General features: G+C 45.1%; 1 protein-coding gene across 1 annotated transcript in view; it reads left to right on the top strand.

The window, feature by feature from the left end:
- EFL1 (elongation factor like GTPase 1) overlaps positions 1–17,080 on the top strand; it is a 118,139-nt gene that overhangs the window by 10,206 nt on the left and 90,853 nt on the right. The window contains exons 8-12 of the mRNA XM_060259797.1: positions 1,063–1,186; positions 2,330–2,406; positions 3,232–3,368; positions 5,392–5,514; positions 5,838–5,937. Coding sequence (XP_060115780.1) covers positions 1,063–1,186; positions 2,330–2,406; positions 3,232–3,368; positions 5,392–5,514; positions 5,838–5,937 — 561 coding nt within the window. The remainder of the gene's footprint in view (positions 1–1,062; positions 1,187–2,329; positions 2,407–3,231; positions 3,369–5,391; positions 5,515–5,837; positions 5,938–17,080) is intronic.

Genomic DNA, 17,080 nt, shown 5'->3' with positions numbered 1-17,080 from the left:
TTGATATGCTTGTTCAGTCTCTTAACTCCAGTTTGCTTTGAAATAGTAAGCATTCAGCATGCCCTTAGGATCCCCCAGTTGTATTCACTTTCTGTTTGAGCAGAAGCTCATAGAATACATTGTTGTGGTTAAAAAATTACCATTAATTTGATTTACAGAATGAAGGGAAATTAGAAACTAGCAAACAGATAATTGGAATTTGTTCTCAGCCTTCTGGAATAGAGGTTTTGGGTGAAATGTAAGACTTCTATTCATTGACGAGGATAACCCAAAATAGCCTGATCTTGTCAGATCTCAGAAGCTAAGCAGGGTCAGCTCTGATTAGTATGTGCATTGGAGACCACCAAGGAAGTCCAAGGTTGCTCTGCAGAGGCAGGCAGTGGCAAACCATCTCTGACTATCTCTGGCCTTCAAGACTCTACAGGGTTGCTGTGTTGGCTGAACCACTGCCAGTTAAGACTCTATTTTTTGTGCTGTCTTCATGTGTGGTATAGTGGTCACAGCAGGAGACTAGAATCTAAGAGACCCAGGTTCAGATCTCCATTGTGTCATGAAAGCTTGCTGGGTCACCAGCTCATCTTGCTTCACAATGGGGTTGTTAGGATAAAATGGAGAAGGGGAAAACAAATGTTGCATTGACTTGTTACAACCTGCCAGTCCTGTGGGTTTAGTTATGTGGTGGCCCATTCACACGTGCAAGCTTTTATGCTTACTGCATTTGTAGAGTATGAGTCTGCTTCGCGGGAAAGGCATAATGTAAGTCCAACAAAATAAATAATAAAATAAATACGTGAATGAGCCCTAGTCACCATAAAGTGGGTCAGCTGTTTTTTGGCATATTGACACTTAGTAAAAAGAACAAAGCATGTCTGGAGTTCCATACATCAGCTTATTCATGCTACCTCAACACTATGCAACCATCTGTTTCCTAGGCAGAATGTACCTCCGTTTATCAAATGTGTTATATGGTCACTATGCAGGTTAATGTAGATGTCTTGTTGTGAAAAGCCTCGTCTTTATTTAGAAATGCTTGTTTCAAGGACTTGCTTGCTTTGTTTCCAGCATTGAGCACTTTGCAAAGCTGTATAGCCAGAAGATCGGAATCAAACCATCAATATTGCTGAAGACTTTGTGGGGAGACTATTATTTGAATACAAAGGCCAAGAAGATCATGAAAAGCGACCAGGTAGTATTACTCAGTTTCTCTTTAGCAAACCCTAAGACTCATTGCTATTCTCTCTGTATTCCTCCTACCAAATATTTACAAATGGACTGCCCATTAGTTGATTAAAATAGACCAAAGTGCCATCTCATATTTGAATAGGTTTTCTAAAAACAGTCACCCTGGTTCAGCAAATGCTGCCCATCCACAGATTCTCTTGCTGTAGCCCTGTTTGTAACTCTATGCATTGGATTGGGAACAGCACAGAAGGCTGCAGTTAGATGGTTGGCTGTCTCAGCTCTGACAGTCGTCCACAGGTGAAGCTGCTTGATCCTGAATCAGTCTGTCAAAATCAGTATTGTCTATTCAGACTGACGGGGGCTCTCCAGGGTCTCATGTACAGGTCCTTCACATCTCCCACTGCTTGATCCTTTTAACTGGAGATGCCAGGAATTGAACCTGGGACCTTCTGCATGCAAAGCAGAGGCTGTTCCACTGAGCCTCAGCCCCTTGCAACCAATTTTGTTTTTCCTTCCTTCTTAGTTCCCTTCTCCTTTGACAACAGGTGATTTGATGCTGTCAGAGTCAAGCAGGCATCTACCCAGCACTATGCAAGGGACAGAGAGGAGGAAGTTGTGGGAAGCACACAGAGGTTTCCCATTCCCTGTCATAGCCTTGACCATGGCAGTGCATGGGTGGGCATCCATGCTGTGTTGTACCCTAAGGATATTCTTCCGTGAACTTTTTGTTCACAATGGACTGGGGCTAACAACTAGTTCCTTGCAGGGGAAAATAGCGAGGAGGATCCCGCAGATCAGAATGCCTCTTGGGTCAGAGGAAAGCCCTATCACTTGCAAAACAGAGCCACAGGATAGGAAGTTAAGATTAGCTCTGCTGGTTGGACTAGTGGTCTGCCTAGTCCAACATCCCATTTCCACCAGTAGCTGGTCAGATGTTGCAGGGAATCCCACAAGCAGGGCCACAGCCTTCAGCCACTGACTGCTTCCCAGCGTTGGGCATTCTGAGTCTGGAGGTCTCATTCAGCTTTTGCGGCTGATAGCCAGACATCAACCCACCCTCCACAGATCGGTCCAGCCTCTTTAAAATGTATCTCAACCAGTGGCCATCACCAGATCCACCCTGTAATAACATGTTGCTTTCTTCTAGTCAAAAGGGAAGAAGCCTCTCTTTGTGCAGCTGGTTCTGGACAACATATGGAGCCTCTACGAAGCTGTTATGAAAAAGTAAGAGGAATACCCCTCAATCTGGTGCTCTTGCTTCCGTGCTTATTTATACCCTCCCTTTCTCCCCAGAGGGGAACCAAAGCAGCTTACAGCATTCTCTACTCTTGTTTTATCCTCAAAGTATGTCTGTGAGGTAAGTAAATCCAGGTGGGCAGCCATGTTGGTCTCAAGCAGTAGAACAAAGTAGGAGTCAAGTAGCACCTTTAAGACCGACGGAGTTTTATTCAAAACTTTGTTGGTCTTAAAGGTGCTATTTGACACCACCTGTGGGGCAAAGTTAGACTGAGATCATGTGACTGGCCCGAAGTCATCCAGTGAGCTTCCATGGCAGTTGGGTTTCCAACTTAGGTCTCCTAAAATATTGGTCTTGAATTCTTACCATCAGTCCACTTCTTCCCACTGCTGGGTATTTATGCCAAATGAATTTTGGGGATCCAAAATGCATAGTTGGGTCTTCAATCTGAAGGTGCAGGGCTGGGGTGACCCACAACTCATAGCTCTTTTGTGGATTATGGCAGGTATCAGGAAGACTGTGGTTCCTGTTAGTGCCATATTTGATCTATCCCAGGGATGGCCAACGGTAGCTCTCCAGATGTTTTTGCCTACAACTCCCATCAGCTCCAGCCAACATGGCCAATGGCTGGGGCTGATGAAAGTTGTAGGCAAAAAACATCTGGAGAACTACCGTTGGCCACCCCTGATCTATCCTAGTTGACCAGTGAGCTGAAGGATTCCCCACCCCCTTATTTCTGTGCTAAAATAGTTTGCTGAATCTAATTGCATCTTTGTCTCTCCTTGTGTTTTATTATTATTATTTTTTTTTAGGGATAAGGAAAAAATTGATAAAATAGTTTCCTCTCTGGGACTGAAAATCAGTGCTCGCGAATCACGCCACACAGATCCGAAAGTTCAGCTTAATGCCATTTGCAGTCAATGGCTGCCGATATCCCAGGCTGTTCTCTGTATCCTTAAAGGAAATGCTGTTTATAGTTTGCTGAAAAGGTTATACTGTTTCTTTGGAGATCAGCAAAGGAAGAGAGTTGGGATGGGGTGGGGGGGGGAAATCAAAGTTTTGTTGGGCCTCTCTGTTTGAGTGACTCCGATATCCATGTGAGGGGAAAACTGGAGCTGCAGAGGGTGAAGCCCTCATGTATATATCACTGGTGAATTCTTAATCCCCCCATGAATAATAGAATCCAGGGCCCTCTAGTCCAACCCCTGCATAATGCAGGTAATTCATAAATACCCCTCACACACACACACAAGCACACAGTGACACTTGCTCCATTCCCAGAAGATGTGGGGGGGGGGGCAGGAATCCTCCAGGATCCTTGGTAAAACTGACCTGGAGAAAAACTGCTGCCTGACCCCAGTGGCAAACAGCATTTCCTTGAGCATATAAGAAAGGGCCACAAGAATTAAGCACCGATGCAAACCTTCCTGCTGTCCTTCTCACAATCTAAGTTCACAGAATCAGCATTGCTGTCAGGTGACCATCTAGTCTCTAGAACTAATGGGTGGAAATTAAATCAAAAGCATTTTTGGCTCAACATTAGGAAGAACTTCCTGACAGTTAAGAGTGGTTCCTCAGTGGAACAGGCTTCCTCGGGAGGTGGTGGACTCTCCTTCCTTGGAGGCTTATAGCCTACAAGGAAGGAGAGCCCACCACCTCCCGAGGAAGCCTGCTCCACTGAGGAACCACTCTTAACTGTCAGGAAGTTCTTCCTAATGTTGAGCCAAAAATGCTTTTGATTTAATTTCCACCCATTAGTTCTGGTCCAACTTTCTGAGACAACAGAAAACAATTCTGTATGGGGCTGCCCCTGTCCTGAATCCGGAAACTACAGCCGGTCCAGAATGCGGCAGCCAGGCTGTTATTGGGGCTCCCCATGCAGGAGCACATACAGCCAGGGCTGTGGAAACTGCACTGGCTGCCGGTGGTATACCAGATTCACTACAAGATGCTGGTTATTACCTTTAAAGCCCTATATGGCCAAGGACCTGCCTACCTTAGGGACCGTCTCTTCCCACGTTCCCCAGAGGGTACTTAGATCTGGAACGCAAAACTTACTATTGATCCCTGGGCCGAGGGAGGCAAGACTGAAATCAACGAGAGACAGAGCCTTCTCGATCACTGCCCCCCATTGGTGGAACCAACTGCCTGGGGAGGTCAGAGCCTTGCAGGACCTTTCCCAGTTCCGCAAGGCCTGCAAGACAATACTATTCCAGCTAGCTTTTAACTGAACCTGCCAAGATAAAAGATCTAATTGGATGCCTAAGAACATCGAATGCCATCTGTAATTAAATGGAAATTAGCACCAAATTGCTTAAATTGAGACTGCCTTGGCAGGGAAGGCAGGATATAAATCAAATCAATAAATAAAATAAAATAACTGTTTTAACTTAATGTTTATCTAAATTGTTTTATTGTGATTTGCTGTGTATTGTGAGCCACCCTGAGTCTGCATTAGCGGGGAGGGTGGGATATAAATAGAAAAAAAATGAAATTTTGCACCATCCTGTATGTAAGAGCCCCTCAGGCACTTGAAGATGATGGTCATATCACATCTCAGTCAGCTCCTCTTTAGGCTAAGCATCCCTAGCTCCTTCAAACTTTTCTTGTAGAACTGGTCTCCAGACCCCTCACCGTCTTTGTTGCCTTTTTCTGAAAAAGTCTCAGCATGTCTGTATCCTTAAATTGTGGTGCCCCAAACTGAACACAGTACTCTCGGTGAGGTCTAACCAGAGCATAGTTTCCTACTACCTCTCAGAAACTTTTTGCTAAGAGCCCTGGATTCTTTTTCACATCAGAACTTTCTAATGAGAAGCCCTGACTTTAGGGGAGCCCTTTTGTTTTACTGCATCATTGATTACGGGATACTTGGCTATGCATTTTGCACAATTTTTTGAAAAGTGGGAATAGCTGAAATTATTAATGAATGGGGCCAGCTACCATTACTGTGTATCCTTAACACTGCAATTTAGCGATGGTCTGTAATAAACTTCCTAGTCCTCTTGATATCACTGTGGAGAGAGTGGAAAAGTTGATGTCTGTTGGAGTGAAAGCATTTGATTCTTTGCCTCAAGAAACTCAGGACCTAAAAGATGGTGAGTAAATCTCGGCAATTTGGCTGAAAGGTGTCCTTTAAGAAAAAGTTCTTAACTGGAAGTCCCATTCAAGTAGGGCTCTGTCCACAGCTGCTGGTGGGTGAGAGGGAGTTGCACTTGAGATCATAAGCTGACCTTAAACATGTTCAGTTTTGAAATCTGATCAGAATTCAGTCTTAGTTGTATACATGCAAAACGTCCTGCACTAGTTGTGCTCTCGAATCCACTTAGTAGCTTGTCTTTTGGCAAATGCATAGAAAACCAGAGATTCTGTCATCAGACTTTGGAAAGACATGTAACTCTTTCATTTTATGTTTGCTTAGCGTTTATGAAATGCAGCAGTGAAGAAACTGCCCCGGTCATTGTCTTTGTGTCCAAAATGTTTGCAGTTGACGCTAAGACATTGCCACAGAACAAGCCAAGGTGAGAAAATGATGCCATTTGATCTCCTTCCACTCTGATGGCATTAGACACTTAAGTCATAATAATCTGGTCTAAGATTGCTTTTTTGGTTTAGGCCTGAGGAAATGGTTTGCCCTTAGTTTCATGGTCAGCTAAGAGCAACGTGATAAACTCTGGAGGTTGATAGCTCTTCAAAATGTTGGGTTGAATCCCCACCTAGATTTCTGCAGAGGGGTGGAAGGGGGAGTGATTTTTACAGATTCTCCCCAAAGAATCTTCCTGAAATTGCTGTTCCAGGGGAACAGAGAATCCCCAGGAATCCCTTTGGGGGGTAATTAAAGATCTTTCATGGGAGGGAGGATTGTGACAACCATCCACCCCCCCACCCTTGTAGCTATGAAAATGGAGGCAGGATCCAGGCTGTTATGGGATCCCAGGTTTTACATGAGTGTATTTTGTTAAAAGCAAGCCTTATGGATAGATAAAGGTGACGCCAAAACTTGTTAAATTTAAGAGAGTTCATTTTTTGCGTGATGCACCTTAATTTATACAGAGCTGGTCCTGATTCAGCTGCTTCTCGAAGCTGTTAGTAGAAATGCTTTTGTTTTTCAAGGCAATAATCACGTTGGCTGCTTTTGGGTGTGCTGGAGGATCTGTATAGATTCTCTCCTCCGCCCTCCCCAGACCCATAGAGTCCAGAAGCAGGCACTAGAGGCAATTACTGCACTGTTGCATTCAAGTGTATGGCATCTCTTTGCACGGCTGTTTCTGTTCCCCTTGCGGTGAGAGGTGTGCAGGAGAGCCAGGGGAGCAGGGCCACTCTAGGACACCTCTGGCTGTGCATGGAGGTGAGGAGGGAAAATCAGAGTCTGAACAACCTCAAGTAACTCACTTTGTTTTTTGCAGTGCAGTGTCTGTCCTAAAAGTTTCTGTTTAATCTGTTCGCAGTAGTCTCTTAGAAGTTTTATTATTCCTTTGGTGTCATATGAGCCTTGTGACGAGTTAACATCTTAACATAAAAGGTTATGGCATGTTTTCATTTTTACAGTTCTGTCCCTTGCAGCTCCACACCTGACTGCGGATGCCTGGGTGCCCATCCACACAGAGGACTCAGCATTATACTGAGTCAGGCCATTGGTCAGTTCAGGGTTATCTACTCTGACTGGCAGCAGCTATCCAGGGTCTTGGGTTGAGAGAGTCTTAAGTTCTTTCCTAACATCTTCAACTCAAAATCTTTTTAAGCAGAGATGCCAGAAATTGAACTTAGAATCCTGTAAAATGCGTGTCAGTGGTAATGCAGGCAGTTATTAAGACTAGGGATGGGCACAAACCTAAAAAAATCCAGTTCAGGGTGACCCCTGAACTGAGGCAAAAGACCCCTACTTGAACTGAGTGGCGAGTTCTGTTCCCCCCTAGCCATGGCCTGGAGAAAGGGAGGAAGGGATTGCCCAGAGAGCAGTTTGAAGCAGGGGAGTGAAACCAATGGGTTTTCAGTCATTTAAACCAAGCAGCTGATGATGAGTGCACACATCCCGCTGTTAGGTTTAAATGGCTGCAAGCCATTTCACTGGTCAGTTTTGCTTCCTCCCCACCCCACTGGCTGTCATTTCACTGGTCTGTTTTGCTTCCCCCCGCTTGGAAGCAGGGGGGAAGTATAACTGACTGGTGAAATGGCTAGCAGCCATTTAAACCTAATAGGTTGGCTGGGGACCCATGCCACTCAAGTGTTAGGTTTAAATGGCCCAAACAACCAAATCATAAAGCAGTCCAGTAAATGTCCAAGGAAGGTAGCTTCCCCAAACAGCCCAAGTTCATGCCGAATAATGGCTGGTGCCCATCCCTAGTTAAGACTTTAATACAGGATCCTAACTTGACCATTGGAAATGACAGAGTGATCAGAGACTGCTCATGAAAGAGATGGTGTTCTAAGAATATGAGCTTACCTTTAGTCCCCTAGCTTGTGGGAAAGGTTTCTCTTTGCTACAACTCCATAGCGGTTGTTGCAAATGCTTAATTGGCAAGAATGCTCCCTGGAGGGGACAGTGTTGTTGGAATTTTCTTTCCCCACAACTCACAGAAACGTGGCAGTGGCAGCGGCAGCTGGTGGTGAAAAGGTAAATCATGTTTCAGCTGGAGTTTGACAGGGAGATAAATGAGGGGAATAAATTAGGTGGAAACCAGTAATAAATGTGGCTTTTAGTTCAGATGTTATACATATGACAGCTGCTCCTTTCCTCCCAAATTTGCTATCTTTCAAATAGAACTTCAAACACTTTAGCTGCAGCACTTGTAATTTCAGCCATCTACAAGAATAGCTAGAGCTGAAATGCAGTTGCCTTTGGGTCTTCCTTTCATAAAGAGCTGCTGTCCAAGTCCAAAGTGTTCTGTATCCTTTCATCCAACACATGATGTGGCCTTTGATAATGGCACAGCTTTAAAGCAAAGCTGTAAAACCCAAAACAGTTGGAAGGCTGACTTCCCCCATGCCACAATTGTTCTGGGGCTGCTGCTGTACTTTCTCCCTCACCAGGAAATATTACCACCTCAATTTGAACAGTTGACTTCTTACCTTGATGCCTGCTACTTTTTCACTGCTGAGTGTTCCACTGCTGGGAGCGTATTGCAGGTGGGGGAAGTGTATGTAAAGGAGCAGGAGATGTTTGGATGAAGAGAAGAGGAACTGTGGCTCAGTGGTGGGGAACATCTGCTTAAGATGCAGATTACTTCAGGTTCAGTCCTCAACATCATCTCCAGTTAAAGGATCTGGGCCCGCTTTGGTGGGGTAGGGTGGGATATAAATCGAAATAAATAAAATTAGTGGGTTATGTGAGAGACCTCTTCCTGAGACTCTGGAGATACACTGCTAGTCTTAGTAGAGAATACTAATGGTCTAATTCAGCAAAGGACACCTTCATATTGTGCTCTGCCAAAGTCTGGTTGTAACAGTGGTTCTGCTTGATGGATTAATATTTTTCAGTCCTGAAAATTGTTGAACTGCATGGAACAGGTGCTGTAGGATGTATTGAGATCGCCAAAAGGCCTTGGTTTCTTTTGAAAGGTTTTTTCCAGGTTGATGGTGCACTGTGCAAATAGACCACTAGGTTGTGCAATTCAGCTATTTGTAAGTAGACTTTAATGTGTGTTTGCAGCTGCAGCCCCAAGTCTTCATCTCTGGCTTTGGAGGGGCCCTTATAAGGTGGGATTGTTCTGTATCAGGTGCTTCACAGTCAAGGGGCTCCAGGGCCTGGAAAGCAGTGAGTGGAACAAGCAGGCTGCTTAGAATTGGGCTTTGGAAATTACTTTTGTTGTAGATCTTTCTTGTGACAAAGTGCTGAGGGGGGTTGTATGTCTTCACTTTGCAGATCTTCTGTCTGTGTTTTTTCTTTCTTTCAACATAAAGTTGAAGAGGAGCATGCACTTTCATGACCATTGTGAGGTTTGTAATTATTCCCTTCTGGAGAGTCTTTATATCACTTTCATGTGCCAGCATGCTACTTGGGCATCTAGTTAGAGGGCTGCTGTTGGGCTTTAGGAAACTGGCATTGGGCCTCTTGCCCAGCATTGTTCTCGTAGTAGAGCTTCAACAGTTTCCCATACATATCATCTGGGATCCTTTAATGGGTGCTACTTGGGCATCTAGTTAGAGGGCTACTGTTGGGCTTTAGGAAACTGGCATTGGGCCTCTTGCCCAGCACTGTTCTCGTAGTAGAGCTTCAACAGTTTCCCATATATATCATCTGGGATCCTTTAACAGGAGGTACTGTGGACGGAGCTGTCTGTTTACTAAGCTGGTGCTCTAGCATTGAGCCTGTCCAAATCCCATCAAAATTAACAGAAGATGGACAGCAACACTACTGTAGCCACAGAGGTGGTCTGCACCTAGAATGTTTACCATCCTGTTGTTTGCATCATTGTACAGTGTTATATATGTGGTGAAATAAAATGTCGTGCAGATAAATCTAAACCATTTCCTCCAGGGTCGACTCACAACTGAAACTGCGGTTCAGTTTGTGGTTCGTAGCATGCCCGGTTCATGAACTGTTATAAACTTTTAGCTACCAAACAAAGTGGTTCAGTTCATGAGGTTTGTGATGCGGTACAGTCTAGAGCAGGAGTGTCAAACATGCAGTTCGGCCCCCAGAAGGCTCCTATTAGGCCCCTGAGCAACTGGCTGTCATTTGCTTCCTTCTCCCTGTATCTTGCTTCCTTCTGCATTACAGCTTGCTTTGCAAGGCTTGTTCAATTGCACAGGAGCTACAGAACAAAACCTGTTTTCTCCATTGGCTGAGGTTCCTCCCTTGGGGAGGAATAGCTTGCTTTGCCAGGCTCTCTCAATCGCACAGCAGAGCTACTGAGCCAAGCCTCTCTTCTTTCTATTGACTGAAGCTTCTCCCTCCCAAGTCCCTGCGGAAAGAAGGAAAGAGCCAGAGCTTCCTTTGCCCAGTTTCCTTGGTCCCATGGGAGAAATACCAAGAAAGCATCTTTAAGGCTAATGAGTGCTAATGTTTTAAGCATGTTTTAAGTTTTTTTAAAAAAATATTTGTGTTGGTCTGTTGTTCTTTATAAAATTTATCTCTGCTACCTAATCTTATATAGGTACACACATGGCCCAGCCTGACATGGCTCGGCCCAACCAGACATGGCCTGGCCCACAAGGCCTCATTTATGTCAGATCCGGCCCTCATAACAAATGAGTTCAACACCCCTGGTCTAGAGTACCTCCTCTCCAGCACACTAGAGACACCAAACTCACAGGGAATCTCCAGCTGACTCTCCTTTACCTGCCCTCCAGGTTTGGTGAGGATTGGATGTACGGGATCTGAGTTACAGACTAGAGATGTGCAAAAAAAAAATAATTCGGTAGTACATAGATTCGGAAATATATGGGGAGGGGGGGAGAATGGGCCAGGGGGTCCAGTTCCTGGGGCACCCAAAGCCAAACCTTATTTCACACCAGAGATCTCTATAGGACCCAAATGCACTATATATATCTATCTACTCTATGAACCCTGCCACACAAAACACAATCTGCTCAAGGTCTGCTCTGCAAACCCAGATGCCAGCTCTCCAGCCCTGCCCCAAAGAACGCGGGGAGAGCTGGCCAAGCACAACAAGCCTGCTGGCTCTGGGTCTCTCACCCAGATGCCAGCTTCCCTGCCACAGAACACACAATCTACAGATGCCAGCTCTCCAGCCCTGCCCCAAACAACACAGGGAGAGCTGGCCAAGCACAAGCCTGCTGGTTCTGGGTCTCTCACCAGCAGCTTCCCCACCAGGTGCCAGCTCCCCCCCCCCCCCCAGAACCAGGAAAAGGGACAACAGGAGAAGGCCAAGAAACTCAACTGTTAAAAAGTGGCCTTTTAAACAATGAAAATTAGGCCAAACAGCGCCCCCCCCCCCAAGAACCAGAAGAGAAAAGGAACACCAGCAGCACAACACAGCAGCAACAAATCAAACACAGAATCCTTTAAAAACAGTAAAAAACTTAACTTTTAACAATACAGGAACTTTACCAACCCCTTCCCCCCCCCCAAAAAAAGAAACCCCCCTTCAACCTAACCCCAAGAAATCCAAGCCACCCAAATCAGGAAAAGTAAAAGGACACTGTATTTTTAAAAGTCATCTCACTAAATAAAGATATGGGCAAATTGGCAACCCCCACCCCAGGCCTGCTCCCCCAGCAGAACCTCCTAACCCTAACCCCAAATAAGCTACCCACCACCCAAATCTGGATAAGTAAAGGGACTCTGAGTCTTAAAAAGTCCTTTTACCAACTAAAATAAAAACAAGAACCCCAAGACTGTCTTACCTTTGACGTCTTCTCTACTCCAGGCAAGTCTGGTAAGGCTGAGAGAGAGCAGCAGCAGCTGAGGCCAAGGGCCAGCACAGCACAATCTCTCTCTCACACCAACACAGCAGCAATGGAGGAGTCCAGCCAGGCAGACTTCTTAAAAAGGTTCTCTGGCCCTACAGAGAGCAGTTTCAAAAAATAGCACTGCTCTGTGATTGGCCAGACAACTTGGATACCCAAATAAGCAAAAGATCAAAAGAACAACAATGTTGCTGATGGCTGGGGGGTCAGCTACACAACAACCCTGCAAAGCATGCATTTGCAATGCATTTTGCAAATACATGCTTTGGATTGGCTGCTGGGGCTCCTCTCCTCCCCCCTTGATCCCAGGGAGGCTATGGGAGAGGCGGAAAAAGGCTACCAAAGGCGGGAAAGGAGGCAAGCAGCTCCCCTGAGGCTGCAGAAGCCCCTTTCATGCCTTTTCCATGGATTTCCGTATACTTCCGAATATGGGGAGCCATACTCAGCTCCCGCATAACGGGCCCCAATTGGATTCGGCTATATGCGATTCCGTATACAGCCGAATCAGGGGTGGTTGATTCAGTTCGGCCGAACCGAATGTACACCCCCTATTACAGACCCTGAAATAAGGTGCCCCCAGGAAAGTGTTTTCTGGGGAAATGACAGGTGGTCGTTTTTAGAGGTGCAGGTTCAGGAGTGTATAGAACAGACCCCATACAAGCTAGAGACATTAAACTTGCAGGGGACCTGAGTTATGGTTCCCTGAAAGAAGATGCTCCATGGAAAGTGCTTTCAGGGGAAAATGTTAGGTACAGGTTCAAAAGTGCAAACTATACACATCAAACATGCAGGGAACCTATTGGTGTTTCCAAGGCAGGAGAATTCCCCCTCCCCCAATTCCTTTGAAGCTGCTTTGAAGTTTGGTAAACATTTTGTTTGAGTGGAGACAGGCTGCCTGGAAATTCATGAATCCCTACCAGCTGCTTGGACGTTCCTGGAAAGTTCACGCGAATTGACCTGTCACGAACTTCAGCTCATGAACCACAAAACAGCCAAAATTCATCATTTAGTTCCTGAGCCAGTTCGTGCACATGGGTACAACTCATGACCCTCTAAGCTGCAGAGTCTTGTGGGCAAAAGTTCTACTTTGTGAGCTACTAGCATTAAAGTTGTGAGCTCCTGCATAAATTATTGTGCTCTCGGGTCATCCTTCCTGAGCTAAGACAAAAATCTGTGAGTTGGAGACTAAAAATCTGTGAGATTTTTAGTGTGAGCTAGCTCACACTTACTCAGCTTAGAGGGAACACTGCTCGTGTCTACTGTAGACTTGCCAGCTTCCAGCTGAATGTGTGGAAGGATTCCATTGAAAGTGTGCTTGGAATGATATCTGGTGATAAAGCCATTTTGCATGTGCACATTACTGATGTTGTTCCAGTCAAGTGGGAGCATCATTGTTTGAGCCAGCCCCATGGGAAAGTTGCAGGGGCAGGGTGCTATTGAGGTGTAAAAAAAGTCTGTGTGTTTGATCTCCCCCCTCTGCTCTGTCAGCTCCAAGCCTGCTTCCAGCCCGTGGAGCCTTCCAACAAAAGGGATTTCAAGAGTCGTTTTTGTCAGAGGGAGGCCACAGTCTTTTCTGAGCTATGTGGGTCAGGTACAAGCTGTTATAAGACCTAATGTGATTTAATAAATAGAGGGGCTCTTTTCCCTCCTCTTTGAAATCAATTTGTTTGCAAGTTTAGAATGACTTTCTAGTTGTGTACTAATGAGGGAGCACCTGGCTTGGATGGGGGTTATCACAAACATTGTTGATGTCACTGTGCACAGCAATATTTGATTGTGATGATGGCACAGTCCCAATCACTATCAGTTATTACTGTTCAATAAAACCAAGTTTTTATGCCCCCCCCCCCCAAATATTGTTTCTTTTACACCATGGTCCTTGGTTGCTGTGTAGCAATTGACTTGCCAGTTTGCTAAGAGTTCATCTGGTCGTGGAATCTTACAAAACTAAATGAGTTTAGGAAGCCCTAAACCAGGGCTGTCAAACATGTGGCCTGGGAGCTGAAAGGCCCCTGAAGCATTCCTATCAGGCCTCTAAGCAACTGGCTGTCATCTGCTTCCTTCTCTCTCTCTCTAGCTTCCTTCTGCATCTCAGCTTGCTTGACCAGGCTTGCTCAATCGCACAGGAGCTAAAGAGCAAAGCCTCTATTTTCTCCTTTAGCTGAGGTTCCTCCCTTGGGGAGGAAGGGGGGGGATAGCTTGCTTTGTCAGGCTCTCTCAATCACACAGCAGGGATATTGAGCCAAGACAGTCTTCCATTGGCTGAGGCTCATCCCCCTGCTGATCCCCTGGAGAAGGAAGGAAAGAGCCAGAGCTTCCTTTGCCCATTTCCCTGGATCCCATGGGAGAAATACAAAGAAAGCACCTTTAAGACCAACAAATGCTAATGTTTTAAGCATGTTTTATTTTAAGGATTTTTTTAAAAAAAATCTTTAATTTTGTTTGCCTTTGTCCTATATCTCTGCTACCTAATCTTAAATAGGTACACACATGGCCCAGTCTGACATGGTCCGGCCTGACAAGGTCTCATTTATATCAAATTTGACCCTCATCACAAATGAGTTTGACACCTTAAACTGTTCACATGTTTAACATAACTGCACTGGAATTAGTGTCAATTCTTAGCATCTATGTATGCTTTCAGTCTTTTAGTTCAGTAAATTTCAAGTGCCTCTAGCATATAAATGGGATTTGCATCTTTTAACTATGGAGTGTACTTCATGAGGTTTTGAGTGGAGAGGGAGGGGAAATTCAGGAAAAGGAATCATTTCAACCGATGAAGTGTGCTGCCATTTAGGTAGGGAAAAGATGGCTTTAAAAAGTAGTTTTTTATTGTCACTTTAAATAATCGCATACTGGGATATGCTGAGTTTTACAGAACTGTTATAATAACAGTTTTCTCTAAGCCAGCTGCTGTTTCCTTCATTAAAAATTGCTTTATTTTAGTTACTGCTTGATTTAGTTTGACTTCAGTGAGAAGTTAAGCATGTGCTTTAAATCAGCGGGCACCCAACAGTGCTGAAAGTTGGCATAGTTAAGCTATTTACTTTTAAACAATATTCCCTTAAAACCAGATCACTGGGGCCTGGGGGAGGAGGTTATCTTCAGACCTATTCTGACCTGGTTTGCTAAAGCATGAGCAGAAGAGGCACACTGGATTGACTTGCTTCAGCAACCAGGCAAATGTGTCACACAATGTGCGTCATGGCTACAAAGCTTAGAGAATGCAAACAGCTGGTTCCTTTTTGTGTTTGATTCTTCCCAACATAGCACCATTCTTTCTCCTTCTGTGCCACCATGTGCATCCATCTCTTGTGTCTCCCAGCCACCTGGGTGAGGAACATGGTTGGAGACCCTGTAGAACCCTTGATATGCATCAGTCTGTGTGCCCTTTGATGTTAGTCTTGTATGAGTTACAGCTAGGGATGTGAGCTTGTATAACTGAGCTGATACAGAATCAGAGTTGGAAGGGATCTCTAGGGTCATCTAGTCCCACCCCCTGCACAATGCAGGAAACTCACAAACACCTCCCCCTAAATTCATAGGATCTTCATTGCTGTCAGATGGCCATCTAGCCTCTGTTTAGAAACCTCCAAGGAAGGAGAGCCCGCCACCTATCTGAGAAATACCTTATCAGGATTTTTCAGATATAATCAGGTCTCCCAAGTATATCTGGGACTTTTTTGGAGGAATTGGGTCTCAGGAAATCCCAGACATAATTGGGATAAACAGAGAATTTTGGGAGCTGGTATTTGCAGGCTCTCGGGACTATTTTTACCTTTTTCTTGCTCTCCCCTCAGCCCCCCAGTGTTTCTTTGTCTTCTGGGCTTGCCAGGCTGCTTTAGGTAAGATTGCATCCATTTCAAATGTTTGTGTTTTTTAAAAGTTCCCTTTTTGCTGGAGTTGGTTAGTATCAGTTTTTATTTAGATTATTGAGTGTTTGATAGGTTCAGATTCTGTGGTTTTATACAGGTTTAGATTCTGTAGTTTTACACAGGTTCAGGTTGTTTTTATTTATTTATTTACATTAGACTTTTATCCCGCCCTCTCCACAAGCGGACTCAGGGCGGCTTACAACAGTCATTTACACAATTTAAAACAATAAGTCAAAATCTATAAACATTAATACAATTAAAATTTAAAAACTATTCCACGGTACTGTACCATTACTATGTTGGCGGTTCTGCTTTTCAGATGGTTGGTCACCGGGAACTCGAGCTGATGTCAGGTGGCAGCTGTCTCTCAGTTTAAGCATCAAAGGCCTGTTGAAACAATTCGGTCTTACAGGCCCTGCGGAATGTAGGAAGGTCCCGCAGGGCCCTTATGGCCTCCGGGAGAGCATTCCATAACTCTGGTGCTGACATCGAGAAGGCCCTGGCTTGTGTCAAACGCAACCTGGCCTCCTTTGGTCCGGGGGTGGACAGCAGATTTTTTGTCCCTGAATGCAGTGCTGTCTGGGGGATATATGGGGAAAGGCGGTCCCGCAGATAAACGGGTCCCTGACCATAAAGGGCTTTAAAGGTCAATACCAACACCTTGAAATGGATTCAGAACACAATAGGTAGCCAGTGCAGCTCTTTCAACACTGGCTGAATGTGCTCCCATCGAGGGAGCCTCATTAACAGCCGTGCCACAGCGTTCTGCACTAACTGTAGTTTCCGAGTCAGCGTCAAGGGTAGCCCCATGTGTCAAGCTCGACTGATTCTGACCAAAGACTGATGGGTTCTTGGCCTGTCACAAGCAGGCCTGGGTAAAATCATGATGAACCAAATGCTGCTAGTTTAATTCCCCTTATTGGCCCCTTTCTCCTTTATGACTGGTAATTGTTGAGAACGACGTAATCAGCACCTTCCCAGAGAGCCTTATGAGGGAGGAAGAATCTTTAGAGAATACAAGGCCAAAAGGCTTGATAAACACCCTGGGAATATATCTTGTAGTTATGTGTGAATGCTCCCCTGCTTCCCCTCCCCGTAGGAATCCTTTTGAAGTGTATCTTAAAACTCATGTATCAATGTATCATGTATTGGTTTCATTCTTCTCAAGTTAAGGGCTTGAGCCAAAGTAACGGTCTATCAATAAACGTAGTCTTCGTAGCAACTCTGACTTGTCTTTGAATCCATCTACTTGACACCATGTAGAGAGCATTACAGTGATCTATTCTTGAGGTGACCGTAGCATGGATCACCATTGCTAAGTCATTGTGCTCCAGAAAAAGAGCCAGCTGCCACACCCGCCGAAGATGAAAAAAGGCGGATCTAATAGTGGCTGCTACCTGGGCCTCCATTGTAAGGG

The sequence above is a fragment of the Heteronotia binoei genome, chromosome 19 (assembly GCF_032191835.1).
Source record: "Heteronotia binoei isolate CCM8104 ecotype False Entrance Well chromosome 19, APGP_CSIRO_Hbin_v1, whole genome shotgun sequence".
Classification (NCBI taxonomy): Eukaryota; Metazoa; Chordata; class Lepidosauria; order Squamata; family Gekkonidae; genus Heteronotia; species Heteronotia binoei.
The sequence above is the reverse complement of the archived record's forward strand: the minus strand, read 5'-3'. Positions and strand labels throughout refer to the sequence as shown.